Below are 14920 nucleotides of genomic sequence, written 5' to 3'. Positions count from 1 at the left end.
ATCTGTCTCTGTCTATCTGTCTCTGTCTATCTGTCTCTGACTATCTGTCTCTGACTATCTGTCTCTGTCTATCTGTCTCTGACTATCTGTCTCTGTCTATCTGTCTCTGACTATCTGTCTCTGTCTATCTGTCTCTGTCTATCTGTCTCTGTCTATCTCTCTGACTATCTGTCTCTGTCTATCTGTATCTCTGTCTCTATGTATCTGTCCTTGAAGGTGCTGAGGTCCAGGTTACCGGGTCATGGTGACAGGTTGTCGTGGTGACAGGGTCTTGTTGGTCAAGGGGGCTTTTTTGTTAACGGCTTGGTTCCATCTGTCCATGGAGGTGGGGTCGGAGGTCGGGATTGTGGTGACTGGGTCACCGCCAGGGTCGTGGTGGTGAGGGTCCTGTGGGGGGGGGGGGGGGGGGGGGGGGGGGGTCTATCTGTCCTGAGGAGGTGCAGAGGCTCGTGATCGGGGGGGGGGGGGGGGGGGGGGTTTGTCCTCTACATGTCCTTGTCAGTAGTAACCCCAGGAGGTCCATGGCCAGGGGGTAGTTCAGGGTCATGGGACGGAGGTTTGGGGGGGTCTACCTATCCTTGGCGGTGCGGAGGTCGGTGGTAACAGGGTCGTGCTGGATGGTCTGATGCAGCATGAGGGCGAGGAGACCTGCTCTATTGGTCATGGCCGTCCGGACGTTCCTCTCCTGCTCAAAGAGCTCATCCAGCTTGTACCACTGGACACGAGGAGAGGACAAAGGCTACTTAACTTAAACATTTAAAACATGTAACATTTTCCAAAAGTAAAATGTACCACATGATGACTAAAAAGGGGCCTGAAATGTTGGCTACATATGGAAGAAAAGACTAACTTAACGCACCCAGCTAGGACTATTTTGAGACTTTCACAAAAAGCTAGCTTGACTTTTCCACTCACCACTCGGACTCTCTCCAGGTCTACCTCAGCCCTCCTCAGTTTCTCCCAGCAGTAATGTTTGTTACACTTGCGTTTCGACACCCGGCAGTACTCTCCTGTGGGCTGGAAGACGTCTCTCACCAGGGGACAGCCACACACCTCGTCCACGGTAACCTGGAGGGAGAGAGGGTTCAGGTGGGAGGGGATCACAGAAACAAGAGTTGTCTAGACGGGCATACAGTATACATAATGTGTTATTAAACTGAATTAAAACACTAAATGGCATATATTGTTATGAAGCGTTATGAAGCGTTATGAAGCGTTTGTGTAACACCAAGGTTTATAAATAGATGAGAAGGCCAGTAAAACCTACCCTGCAGTCTCTTACAGTAGGTTTTACTCTGCGGGTTGTTATGACAGCTCATAATGTGTTATGAAGGGTATGTGTAGGTTGTTATAAACCTACCTTGGGGTCTCTGGAGTGTTCTGGACACAACACCTGCAGTCTCTTGCAGTAGGTTTTACTCTGCTGGTTGTTATGACAGCTCATAATGTGTTATGAAGGGTATGTGTAGGTTGTTATAAACCTACCTTGGGGTCTCTGGAGTGTTCTGGACACAACACCTGCAGTCTCTTGCAGTAGGTTTTACTCTGCGGGTTGTTATGACAGCTCATAATGTGTTATGAAGGGTATGTGTAGGTTGTTATAGACCTACCTTGGGGTCTCTGGAGTGTTCTGGACACAACACCTGCAGTCTCTTGCAGTAGGTTTTACTCTGCTGGTTGTATACGTCACAGAACAGTCTGGTTGCACTACGGATAGAGACAAGCCAGAAACAACAGACTAACTCAACTAAATAACTCACTACTTTATTAAGGAAACATTTACTTACTATGACTGTGATATACACTGAGTATACCAAACATTATGAACACCTTCCTAAAGCTGTCATCAAGGCAAAGGGGTGGCTACTTTGAAGAATCTCAAATATAAAAATATATACACTTTTTTTGGTTACTACATGATTTCATAGTGTTGATGTCTTCACTATTATTCCACAATGTAGAAAATAGTTTAAAAAATAAAGAAAAAACCCTTGAATGAGAAAGTGTGTCCAAACTTTTGACTGGTAGTGTACTACTACTAGTTTAACGGTTGTAGCAATCAATTGTCCCTTTTAACAATCACCAGTATTAGCAAACGTATTGAATTCACTAAATGTAAGTCACTGTGGATAAGAGCGTCTGCTAAATGACTACAATGTAAAGATATGTTCCCTCAATTTCATTGACATTTGGTGGCAGTCGTGAGGGATGTGATGTGTCTAGCGGGATTGGAGTTGTCCTTACCCTTCGATGCGCGTGGGATACATGGACCCAAAGGATGTCTGGCTCTCATACTGCACAAGGCAAAACAATATATTATTACAACACATTTGATACAAAACATTGCTGCTGCTCAAAATGTTTTCAATGTTCAAAATGACCTACTGACCTTAGCATAGCATCTCTCCATGTGTCTTAGCGCCACCTTGGGGTTGATGACCTACTGACCTTAGCATAGCATCTCTCCATGTGTCTTAGCGCCACCTTGGGGTTGATGGGGTGACTGCAGGACACACAGAATATCTGAAGATCTGTATCTGCGTCCCCTTCTCCCTCATTCACCTAGAAGAGAGCAACAAATAAATAAAGCTACTGAAACAAATCGTTCAAAGTAATAACTCAGAATGGACGGGCTTTTGAGGCTGTGTTTTGAGACTGTGTTTGTGTGTGTGTGTGTGTGTGTCTCGCTTGCTTGCTCTCTCTCTCTCTCTCTCACCTCTTCGTCATGTTGCACCGCCTGTTGCTTGGCCTTGGCGATGATCCCCTCCAGCTCGTGGAAGCGTTTCTCCATGTCTGTGAGTCTCAGGCGGGCTGACTGCTGGTCTCTCCTGATCCTCTCCAGCAGCTTCTTGCCCTGCTCCTCGGCTATACAGGGAGACTGCTGCCACTGCTGTATCCGCTGGGGCAAGATCTCATAGATACGACTGGTGGGAGGGACAGAGAGAGAGAGACAACTTCCTGGACAAATTGTTTCACTGCAATAGTGAAGGTGTGAACTTGGCAGTAGAAAACCTAAACAGTATATTTGACCTCTCAGCTTCCCTATCAAATCTAAAAATGTCAAGCAGACAACCTAAGAAAATTAACAACAATGACAAATGGTTTGATGAAGAATGCAAAAACCTAAGAAAGACATTGAGAAACCTATCCAACCAGAAACATAGAGACCCAGAAAACCTGAGTCTACGCCTTCACTATGGTGAATCACTAAAACAATACAGAAATACACTACGGAAAAAGAAGGAACAGCACGTCAGAAATCAGCTCAATGGAATTGAAGAATCGATAGAATCGAACCACTTGTGGGAAAATTGGAAAACTCTAAACAAACAACAACCCAAAGAGCTATCTATCCAAAACAAACATCAAAATCATTACATGATCAATTACAAATCTTAGAATCAGCTATTAAAGCCTACCAGAACCCACTGGATTCTCCAATTACATTGAATGAACTACAGGACAAAATACAAACCCTCCAACCCAAAAAGGCCTGTGGTGTTGATGGTATCCTCAATGAAATGATAAAATATACAGACCACAAATTCCAATTGGCTATACTTAAACTCTTTAACATCATCCTCAGCTCTGGCATCTTCCCCAATATTTGGAACCAAGGAATGATCACCCCAATCCACAAAAGTGGAGACAAATTTGACCCCAATAACTACCGTGGGATATGCGTAAACAGCAACCTTGTGGAAATCCTCTGCATTACCATTAACAGCAGACTAGGTCATTTCCTCAGTGAAAACAATGTACTGAGCGAATGTCAAATTGTTTTTTTACCAAATTACCGTACGACAGACCACGTATTCACCCTGCACACCCTAATTGACAAACAAACAAACTAAAACAAAGGCAAAGTCTTCTCATGCTTTGTTGATTTCAAAAAAGGTTTTGACTCAAGTATGGTCTGCTTTATAAATGGATGAAATGAAAAGATGAAATGAAAAGTGGTGTCGGGTAAAAAAAATACTACATTATAAAATCCACATGTGTGGTTAAAACATCGATTTCTTTCCACAGGGCCGTGGGGTGAGACAGGGATGCAGTTTAAGCCCCACCCTCTTCAACATATATATCAACGAATTGAGGAGGGCACTAGAACAGTCTGCAGCACCCGGCCTCACCCTACTAGAATCTGAAGTCAAATGTCTACTGTTTGCTGATGATCTGGTGCTTCTGTCACCAACCAAGGAGGGCCTACAGCAGCACCTAGATCTTCTGCACAGATTCTGTCAGACCTGGGCCCTGACAGTGAATCTCAGTAAGACAAAAATAATGGTGTTCCAAAAAAGGTCCAGTTGCCAGGACCACAAATACAAATTCCACCTAGACACCGTTGCCCTAGAGCACACGAAAAACTATACATACCTCAGCCTAAATATCAGCACCACAGGTAACTTCCACAAAGCTGTGAACGATCTGAGAGACAAGGCAAGAAGGGCCTTCTATGCCATCAAAAGGAACATAACATTTGACATCCCAATTAGGATCTAGCTAAAAATACTTGAATCAGTTATAGAACCCATTGCCCTTTATGGTTGTGAGGTCTGGGGTCCGCTCACCAACCAAGAATTCACAAAATGAAACTCTGCATGCAGAATTCTGCAAAAACATCCCCTGTGTACAATGCAAAACACAAAATAATGCATGCAGAGCAGAATTAGGACGATACCCGCTAATGATCAAAATCCAGAAAAAAGCTGTTAAATTCTATAACCATCTAAAAGGAAGTGATTCCCAAACCTTCCATAACAAAGCCATGACCTACAGAGAGATGATGAACCTGGAGAAGAGTCCCCTCAGCCAGCTGGTCCTGGGGCTCTGTTCACAAACACAAACAGACCCCACAGAGCCCCAGGACAACAACACAATTAGACCAAACCAAACCATGAGAAAACAAAAAGACGATTACTTGACACTGTTCCTAATCACCCATCACATCACTGAGTACCACTCTCCATATTTTCAGGCATGGTGGTGGCTACATCATGTTATGGGTATGTTTGTCATCGGCAAGAACTAGGGAGTTTCTTAAGCATAAAAATAAACTGAATGAGCTAAGCACAGGCAAAATCCTAGAAGAAAACCTGGTTCAGTCTGGTTCAATGCTTATGTAAATTTGATATTTTCAATAGATATGCAAACATTTCTAAAAACATTTCTTTCGGGGGATGACGTGACCGTTGAACGAGATGGCCGCATGAACAGAGAGCTCCCCACAAGTAATTTCGAATTCTTAATCTTACCTCCACTTCAAGTTAAACCCCATTTGCTTTAGTCAAAAAATCCATGGCGGCTACAAAAGGCAACATTACATGTGACATTTTTACCCGGACTCGAGCAATAGCCATGGAAAAACCTCCAAGAAACAGCTAGCTTCAGAAAACGCTAGCGCCATTAGCCAGAAAACGCTAGCGCCATTAGCCAGAAAACGCTAGCGCCATTAGCCAGGAAACGCTAGCACCATTAGCCAGGAAACGCTAGCGCCATTAGCCAAAAAACGCTAGCGCCATTAGCCAGGAAACGCTAGCGCCATTAGCCAGAAAACGCTAGCGCCATTAGCCAGGAGCCAGAGGCCCCGTCCCTTCCCGAGGCCCAACAACTGCCAACCCTGTCCTCTGTCGAAGACATCCTTTCTGAGCTGAGATCCCAACGTACAGAACTCAACATCAAACTAGATAACAACCCTGGAATATGCCTTGCCTTACCATCAACAAGATAACCCTCAACGTGGGGTGCCTGGATGAGGCAGAGGGATGAATCCTATCCATGGAAAACTCACTGGCAGACGCCGTGGAAACAATAGCTTCTGCTAAAAAGAAAATAGAGCATCTGGAAGAGAAAATAGGGGGCGAAGGAATAACTGTGTTCTATTTAACCTGGCCGAAAAAGAAGAGGAAAACATGCCACTGATCCGCTACCTGCAAGACAAACTCCCCGAGTGGCTCCACCTGTCCCCTGACAGGCCCATATAACTGGAGAGGGCTCACCGAGCACTGAGGCCCCCACCATCAGCCAGACAACCACCGCACCCAATCACCAGACGTTTCCTGAGATTAGCCGAGGTGAAGAAACACTTCATTGACCGAGGCATCTTCAGGGGATTCACCCAAACGAGCTCAGGAACCGAGGCATCTTCAGGGGATTCAAATACCCAAACGAGCTCAGGAACCGAGGCATCTTCAGGGCATTCAAATACCCAAACGAGTTCAGGAACCGAGGCATTTTCAGGGGATTCAAATACCCAAACGAGCTCAGGAACCGAGGCATCTTCAGGGGATTCAAATACCCAAACGAGCTCAGGAACCGAGGCATCTTCAAGGGATTCAAATACCCAAACGAGCTCAGGAACCGAGGCATCTTCAGGGGATTCAAATACCCAAACGAGCTCAGGAACCGAGGCATCTTCAGGAGATTCAAATACCCAAACGAGCTACTGATGTTTTAGCCTACTGACGTTTTAGCCTACTGATGTTTTAGCTTACTGATGTTTTAGCCTACTGACGTTTTAGCCTACTTTTATGTCAAATGAGAAAATGAACCATTTACAGCCTGTTATCTTGTCTGTAGAACATATAGGCTAATCGGCAGACAAAGTGATCAGATACTGTCAATTTAAATTAGGCCTATAGCCTACTTTTTTTATTTGTATTTATCATTTCACCATCGATAGCCTGTCGATTACGACACATCTACAGACCTAACGAGAGGCTCAGTGTGTCAATGTTTATGCCTATGGTTAACAGTATCCTGTTGATATTTCATTTTATTTGCTCCCTCATTTCTGTTTTATTTATTCCAAATGATGAGGCCTATGTCCTTTGGGGGATGTATTTGTAGGCTATTGATTTTATTTACTTCATTTCTCCCTCTCTGTTTTACTATGGTCTGGACGGGGGCTACGTTGTCACTTACTTAATGCGGGGCGGAGAGGATGAGGCATTTTGTTTCTTTTTCTCGGAAAAGACGTTGTGCGTTGTGAACTGTTCCCGTTTTTCGGAACACAGAATTGTGACTGAGCGTGGGGTTAACAGATCCAACAGGATGTGTGGAGTTGTTTGGAAACTCGGCTGGGGTGTTCAGAGATTGTTATTTTATTTTTACAGTTTCTTTTTCTTTTATGTGATCGCAATTATTACCCAGAGATGACTTGCATTAGAGTTCCATTACTGTTCGATGACGTTGACTAGTACCTTAAATCTACTGCCATGGAACTGCCATGGGGCTAGGTCATGCAATAAAACTGAAAAAGCAGACGTGGCGATATTAGAAGATGGCTGCCGAACACGCTAAACAGAGCTCGGGTGGGACAGGTGTATTTCTCATCTTTCAAATCAAACAGTAGAGGCACCGCCAAAAACATATCTGATCCAGAGGGTAGATTTATTCTGATAACTGGGTCACTGTATGGGCAACCAATTACTATCTTAAATATATTAATATATTCATATATATATATGCCCCACACAGACACAGATACTCCTGCTTTTCATGTCGAAAATGATAACCCTGTTCAATGAGCATTGTTGTCACGCTCTGGCTCCGGGACTCTGTATATTGAGCCAGGGTGTGTTCATTCATTGGGTGTATTTCTATGTTGGTATTTCTGTTGGGTTCATTTCTATGTTTGAGATAATGACTCCCAATCAGGGGCAACGAGTGTCAGCTGTGGGCTGGTTGTCTCTGATTGGGAGCCATATTTAATCTGTATGTTTTCCTTTGGGTGTTGTGGGTTTTTGTTCCTTGTCAGTCATTGGTACTGTGGACGTTACGAATCGTCTATTGTTTTGGTTTTGGCACTTTAATTAATAAAGTCTATCATGTTCGCTCAACACGCTGCGTATTGGTCTGCTCCTTTGGAAGACGATCGTGACAGAAAAACCCACAAGCAGCGTGTCCAGGAACACACGCAGGAGGTGACTCTGGTGGATGTCCTCCTCGGTTGGGGGCAGATCACCGAGGAGGAGGCCGTCCGGTACCGGAGGGCTATGAAGGGGGAGACCCAGGCAGGAGAGGAGCAGCGGCGTCAGCAGTGCCATCGTCGGACGGACGAGAGGCACCCCCAAGGATTTTTTTGGTGGGGGGCACACGGCATTGGCGACTGGGCAGCAGGAGGCTGCCACAGGGCGTAATAGGAGAAGAGGAGAGAGGGCCACCGGGGTTTGGGGGCCAGAAGGCAGGTTGGCGGAGCCTGGATGGAGAGCAGAGCCAACTCCCCGTACTCAGGCATGGCAGCATGAGACTGGGCAGGTTCCGCGGAGTGCGGAGATGCGCACTGTGCCGCGAGTGGTCCGGCATAGTCCGGTACGTCCTGTGCGAGCACCCCGCACGTGTTGTGCGAAGGTGGGCATGCAGCCAGGACGGAGTGTGCCGGCTCAGCGCTCGCGGCCTCCAGTGCCTCTCCTCGGTCCCGGATATCCTGCGCCAGTGTCACGTGCTGTTATGCCAGTACGGGTACACAGCCCTGTACGTCCTGTGCTGATGCCTCACACAGAGTGTGTGAAGGTAGGCATTCAGCCAGGACGGGTTGTGGCAGCTCTTCACTCCAGGTCTCCTATCCGTCTCCATAGCCCGGTCCGGCCTGTCCCTGCTCCACGCACCAAGTCTACGGTGTGCGTCGACAGCCCTGCCCGGCCTGTTCCTGCTCCACGCACCAAGTCTACGGTGTGCGTCGACAGCCCTGCCCGGCCGGTTCCTGCTCCACGCACCAAGTCTACGGTGTGCGTCGACAGCCCTGCCCGGCCTGTTCCTGCTCCGCGCACCAAGTCTACGGTGTGCGTCGTCAGCCCTGTCCGGCCCAGTCCTGCTCCCCGCACCAAGTCTGTGGTGCGTTTCGTCAGCCCTGTCCGGCCCGTTCCTGCTCCCCGCACCAAGTCTGTGGTGCGTTTCGTCAGCCCTGTCCGGCCCGTTCCTGCTCTCTGCACCAAGTCTGTGGTGCGCGTCGCCAGCCCAGTCCGGCCCATCCAAGCTTCCCGCACCAAGCCAGTGGTGTGCGTCGTCAGCCCTGTCCGGCCCGTTCCTGCTCTCCGCACCAAGTCAGGGGTGCGCTTCGTCAGCCCGGTCCGGCCTGTCCCTGCTTCACGCGCCAGGCCTACGGTGTGCGTCGTCAGCCTGGTAAGGCCTGTTCGTCCTCCACGCACCAAGCCAGGGGCGCGTGTCGTCAGTCCGGCTCCGGCCAACGGGGCTAGACAGGACCAGGGGTACTTTGGGGGGTTGGAAAGGAGGTGGGGATCAAGGCCGGAGCCAGAGCCACCGCCGAGGAGGTATGCCCACCCAGCCCTCCCTTGTTTGGCCCTTATTGAGGCGCGGTCGCAGTCCGCGCCTTTAGGGGGGGGGTACTGTCACGCTCTGGCTCCGGGACTCTGTATATTGAGCCAGGGTGTGTTCATTCATTGGGTGTATTTCTATGTTGGTATTTCTGTTGGGTTCATTTCTATGTTTGAGATAATGACTCCCAATCAGGGGCAACGAGTGTCAGCTGTGGGCTGGTTGTCTCTGATTGGGAGCCATATTTAATCTGTATGTTTTCCTTCGGGTGTTGTGGGTTTTTGTTCCTTGTCAGTCATTGGTACTGTGGACGTTACGAATCGTCTATTGTTTTGGTTTTGGCACTTTAATTAATAAAGTCTATCATGTTCGCTCAACACGCTGCGTATTGGTCTGCTCCTTTGGAAGACGATCGTGACAATTGTGTTTCCTTTGGAGTGCTGGCTGGAGATTATAATTGTACCCTCAACTCAACGCAGGACAAATCATCTCAAGTCCCCACCACAAACCCTAGATCGGCAAAGATGTTGAACTCTCTTACTAAAGAGATGGGACTGATAGATATCTGGAGAGAGACTAATAGCTCATCTATGGATTATAAATACTACTCCAATGTCCATAACTCTCGTATATATTACATTTTTATCCGGCACAGGTCCTAATCCAGGCACTTGTCATCTCCCGTCTGGATTACTGCAACTCGCTGTTGGCTGGGCTCCCTGCCTATGCCATTAAACCCCTATAACTCATCCAGAATGCCGCAGCCCGTCTGGTGTTCAACCTTCCCAAGTTCTCTCATGTCACCCCGCTCCTCCGCACACTCCACTGGCTTCCAGTTGAAGCTTGCATCTGCTACAAGACCATGGTGCTTGCCTATGGAGCAGTGAGGGGAACGGCACCTCTGTACCTTCGGGCTCTGATCAGTCCCTACACCCAAACGAGGGCATTGCGTTCATCCACCTCTGGCCTGCTGGCCCCCCTACCTCTGCGGAAGCATAGTTCCCGCTCAGCCCAGTCAAAACTGTTCGCTGCTCTGGCACCCCAATGGTGGAACAAGCTCCCTCACGACGCCAGGACAGCGGAGTCACTCACCACCTTCCGGAGACACTTGAAACCCTACCTCTTTAAGGAATACCTGGAATAGGATAAAGTAATCCTTCTACCCCCCCCTTACCCCACCCCACCCAAAAAAATAAATAAAAAAATTGTAAAGTGGTTATCCCACTGGCTACAAGGTGAATGCACCAATTTGTAAGTCGCTCTGGATAAGAGCGTCTGCTAAATGACGTAAATGTAAATGTAATGTTATCCCAAAGACTTTCATAAATTCTGCCACCCAAAGCACTTTCAGATCACGCCTTTGACCACCTCCACGTTGACCTCTGTAAAAACATCCCGAGACAACAAAGACCCTCCTGTTTCTCCGGCCACACTGTGGGACGCTGCCAAAGCCACGCTAAGAGGTCATCTAACTGCATTCTCCGGCCACACTGTGGGACGCTGCCAAAGCCACACTAAGAGGTCATCTAACTGCATATGCTTCCTCTAAGAGAAAAGCAATGGAAGCACACAGGTTAGATCTTGAGAGGGAGCTGGAACGCTGCGGAAAAGCACATAAACAATCCCCAGACAGCGACTCCTGGCGGCAGGTAGCTTAGTGGTTAAGAGCGTTGTTCCAGTAACCGAAAGGTCGCCGGTTCTAATCCCCGAGCCGACTAGGTGAAAAATCTGTTGATGTGCCCTTGAGCAAGGCATTTAACCCTAATTGCTCCTGTAAGTCACTCTGGATAAGAGCGTCTGCTAAATGACTAAAATGTAAATGTTAACTTAAAGCAGCCAAAGCCAAACTAAACTTGGACTACACAGTTTTCTTTACTAAACAGAAATACCATGAGTATAGCAATAGGCCTAGCAGATTGTCTTGCTTTGCTATTTAAAAAAGAGCAGTCAGAGTGTACAATCATGGCCGTCCTACAGCAGATGACGAGGTCACATATATGGAGAGAAGAGGAGAACAGAGGAGAGGATAGCAGAGGAGAGGAGAGGAGAGGAGAGGAGAGGAGAGGAGAGGAGAGGAGAGGGGAGTGGAGTGGAGTGGAGTGGAGTGGAGAACATAGGAGAGAGGAGGAGAGGAGAGGAGAGGAGAGGAGAGGAGAGGAGAGGAGAGGAGAGGAGAGGAGAGGAGAGGAGAGGAGAGGAGAGGAGAGGAGTGAAGAGGAGAGCGGAGGAGCAAGGAGGACAGGAGAGGAGAGGAGAGGAGAGGAGAGGAGAGGAGAGGAGAGGAGGAGAGAGGAGGAGTGAAGAGGAGAGAGGAGAGGAGAGGAGAGGAGAGAGGAGAACAGAGGAGAGAGGAGAACAGAGGAGAGAAGAGGAGAACATAGGAGAGAGGAGAGGAGAGGAGAGGAGAGGAGAGGAGAGGAGAGGAGAGGAGAGGAGAGGAGAGGAGAGGAGAACATAGGAGAGAGGAGGAGCGGAGAGGAGAGGAGAGGAGAGGAGAGAGGAGGAGTGAAGAGGAGAGTGGATAGGAGAGGAGAGGAGAGGAGAGGAGAGGAGAGGAGAGGAGAGGAGAACATAGGAGAGAGGAGGAGTGAAGAGGAGAGTGGAGGAGCGAGGAGGAGAGAGGAGGAGAGAGGAGGAGAGAAGAGGAGAGAAGAGGAGAGGAATGTAATTGAACCTGGTTGGTTCGCTACCTGCAGATTCATGTAGGGTAGTAATGTCATGAGTTGGGATTATGGTTCATTGTTTAGCTAGCTAGCTACATGTCTTAACAAAAGATTCCACTATGCAAGTAACCATTTCAAAATAATGTTAATGATGTCACTGCGACAGCTGTTGATAGACGTAGCTGGTAAATTCCCTCTGGCTATCTACTCCGATTTCAGAGCACTCTCCTCTGAGTGTGCCAGAGCGCAGAATAACTGATGAATTTATGAACGCTCAACACCCGTTGAATATGGCCGGTGTCAGTAAACGTCGGCAAAAAACGTAGATTGTTGCCAACAGCAACAGTTGGAGTCACCAACGCTCTGGATAACAACGCTTAAAGACATGGGTGGGGCTAAAGCTTAAGAGGGTGTGAACGATGCTGAATGGGTGTAGACAAAGAAGAGCTCTCCAATAGGTGTACCAAAACATTCAAATAAAATTTTCTCAAAAGTGAGGTTACAAGTTTATCAACTTCCAAAGCAGAATTACTTTCCCATTGTTCCTCAACTGTAGTGTATCATATACCATTTTCTAGCTCTGAGTCTCTACTTTTATCCAATGTAAAAAACACAATTTCAAATTTTGCTACATAAGACCGAATCGAGCCGGTCGGTCACATATGATCCAAATATGATACATTTAACTTTTCATGATTTTTACTGCAATTTATATACTTCTGAGAGAAAACGGATGCAGAACTCCATTCCTTCCTAGAGGGAATCTCGCTACCAAAACTATCAGAGACCGACCAAGAAGATCTCAACTCCCCCTTCACTCCTGAGGAGGTCCTAGAGGCAATTATCTCCATGCCACCTAACAAGTCCCCAGGCCCAGACGGATTTCCCAGAGAGTTCTACAAAACTTTTTGGCCCCAGCTTAGCCCTATTTTCATGCCAATGCTGGATGATTTTTGTAAAAACTGAGCTCTCCCAGACTCTATGTACACAGCCCGCATTACAGTGTTGCTCAAAAAGACAAGGACCCTCTCTCCTGCTCGTCCTACCGGCCCATAAGCTTGTTGGATTTCCACTACAAAATAATCACCAAATTGCTCGCCAAAAGACTAAACACTCTTCTTCCCAAAATAATAAAAGCGGACCAAACTGGATTCATTAGAGACAGGTACTCTTCTGATAACATTCACCGTCTTTTTGATATTATAGATCAAGAAGAACAGAAGACATTTTACATTTACATTTTTAGTCATTTAGCAGACGCTCTTATCCAGAGCGACTTACAGTTAGTGAATACATATTTTTTTTTTTTTATACTGGCCCCCCATGGGAATCGAACCCACAACCCTGGCATTGCAAACGCCATGCTCTATCAACTGAGCTACATCCCTGCCGGCCATTCCCTCCCCTACCCTGGACGACGCTGGGCCAATTGTGCGCCGCCCATGAGTCTCCCGGTCGCGGCCGGCTGCGACAGAGCCTGGATTCGAACCAGGATCTCTAGTGGCACAGTTAGCACTGCGATGCAGTGCCTTAGACCACTGCGCCACTCAGGAGAGACCCCCTGTCCTGCTGGCTTCACTGGATGCTGAGAAGGCGTTCGACAGGATGGAGTGGAGCTTTCTGTTCTCAGTCTTAGAAAAGTTAAATATGGGCCCAAACTTTATTAAATGGATTAAGTCCCTATACTCTCATCCAAATGCCATGGTGACTACTAACGGTCTGAACTCTGACAGATTCCCTTTGGGACGTGGCACAAGACAAGGATGCTCCCTGTCCCCCCTGCTCTACGTGTTGGGGGCGTAGCCTTTGGCCGAGTTGATAAGGAGCAATCCGAGTATTATGGGTGTTTCTGCAGGTGGCCTTCAGCACTAGATATCGCTCTACGCGGATGATGTCTGGCTCTACATATCCAACCTTGAGAAATCCCTCCCTCCCATTATAGACACAATTGCTCAGTGCGGCAAGTTTTCAGGATATAAGATACATTTTAACAAATCCATTGTCTGCCCTCTCAATCTTAAACTCACCAGCTCTATGAAGACACTTTGTCCGTTCCAATGGAAGACACAGGGGTGTCAATACCTTGGGATCTTTCTCCAGCTCTATGAAGACACTCTGCCCGTTCCAATGGAAGACACAGGGATTTCAATATCTTGGGATCTTTGTAACACCACATCTGAATTGCCTTTACATGGAAAATTATCTCCCACTCCTTTATCGAATCAAGAATGATCTCCGAACCTGGATCTCCCTCCCAATTAGCTTAGTCGGAAGAATAAATGTTACCCGTATGAACATCCTCCCTAGATTTAACTATTTATTTCAGATGCTCCCATGCTATCCTCCCAGTTTCTTTTTTTTCAAAACAACCAACCAAAGCATCACCAAATTTATATGGGGCAATAAAAAAACCTAGGATCAAGTTCTCCCCTCTATGGAAACCCGAATCTATGGGTGGATAGATAGCCCTTCCCTGCCTACTGCTGGTCTGCCCAAATCCTCAACATGCTAACATGGATCACAAACAGACAAGACTCAATGTGGATTCAGATAGAGGCCCGATCCTGTGGTTCATTGCCCCTAAGCTCAATTATATTCATTAATAACTTTAGTGAAGTGGGAAACACGGCCACAACCTTTGTGATTTACAGCACCCTACTAGCATGGAAGGGCTGTAAGAAATACCTTGGCATTTCCTCCCAGATATGCTCTCACTCGCCTATAGTATGCAACCCAGACTTGCCAAAAGCCCTGAGTGATGCCAACTTTAATCTTTGGCATACTCTAGGGATCAGGACCTTTTCAGACCTGTTTCATCAGAACACAACTACACTGAAATCCTTCAAGAGCTCTGCAGTGAATTCAATGTGCCAAGATCCATTTTTTTTTTTTTTATATCTTCAAATTAGACACGTAATTTCCTCATTCACTTCCAAGGGGAGGTTTAGAGCTCAGCTGAATGAAGTTGAGACCCTTCTTGC

General features: G+C 47.2%; 1 protein-coding gene across 1 annotated transcript in view; it reads right to left on the bottom strand.

Annotated features, from left to right (window-relative positions):
• Window positions 1-568: 568 nt before the first annotated feature.
• The window catches only part of LOC311121513 (CXXC-type zinc finger protein 1-like), a gene marked incomplete at both ends in the record, with an annotated part of 40988 nt that continues 26636 nt past the window's right edge, over window positions 569-14920 (bottom strand). Inside the window, 6 exons of the mRNA XM_084195993.1 lie at window positions 569-715; window positions 916-1068; window positions 1611-1707; window positions 2245-2294; window positions 2449-2562; window positions 2717-2924. Coding sequence (XP_084052119.1) covers window positions 569-715; window positions 916-1068; window positions 1611-1707; window positions 2245-2294; window positions 2449-2562; window positions 2717-2924 — 769 coding nt within the window. The remainder of the gene's footprint in view (window positions 716-915; window positions 1069-1610; window positions 1708-2244; window positions 2295-2448; window positions 2563-2716; window positions 2925-14920) is intronic.

The sequence above is a fragment of the Coregonus lavaretus genome, assembly GCF_964263955.1.
Source record: "Coregonus lavaretus genome assembly, contig: HAP1_SCAFFOLD_346, whole genome shotgun sequence".
Classification (NCBI taxonomy): Eukaryota; Metazoa; Chordata; class Actinopteri; order Salmoniformes; family Salmonidae; genus Coregonus; species Coregonus lavaretus.
This window is presented reverse-complemented; position numbering and strand designations above follow the sequence as displayed.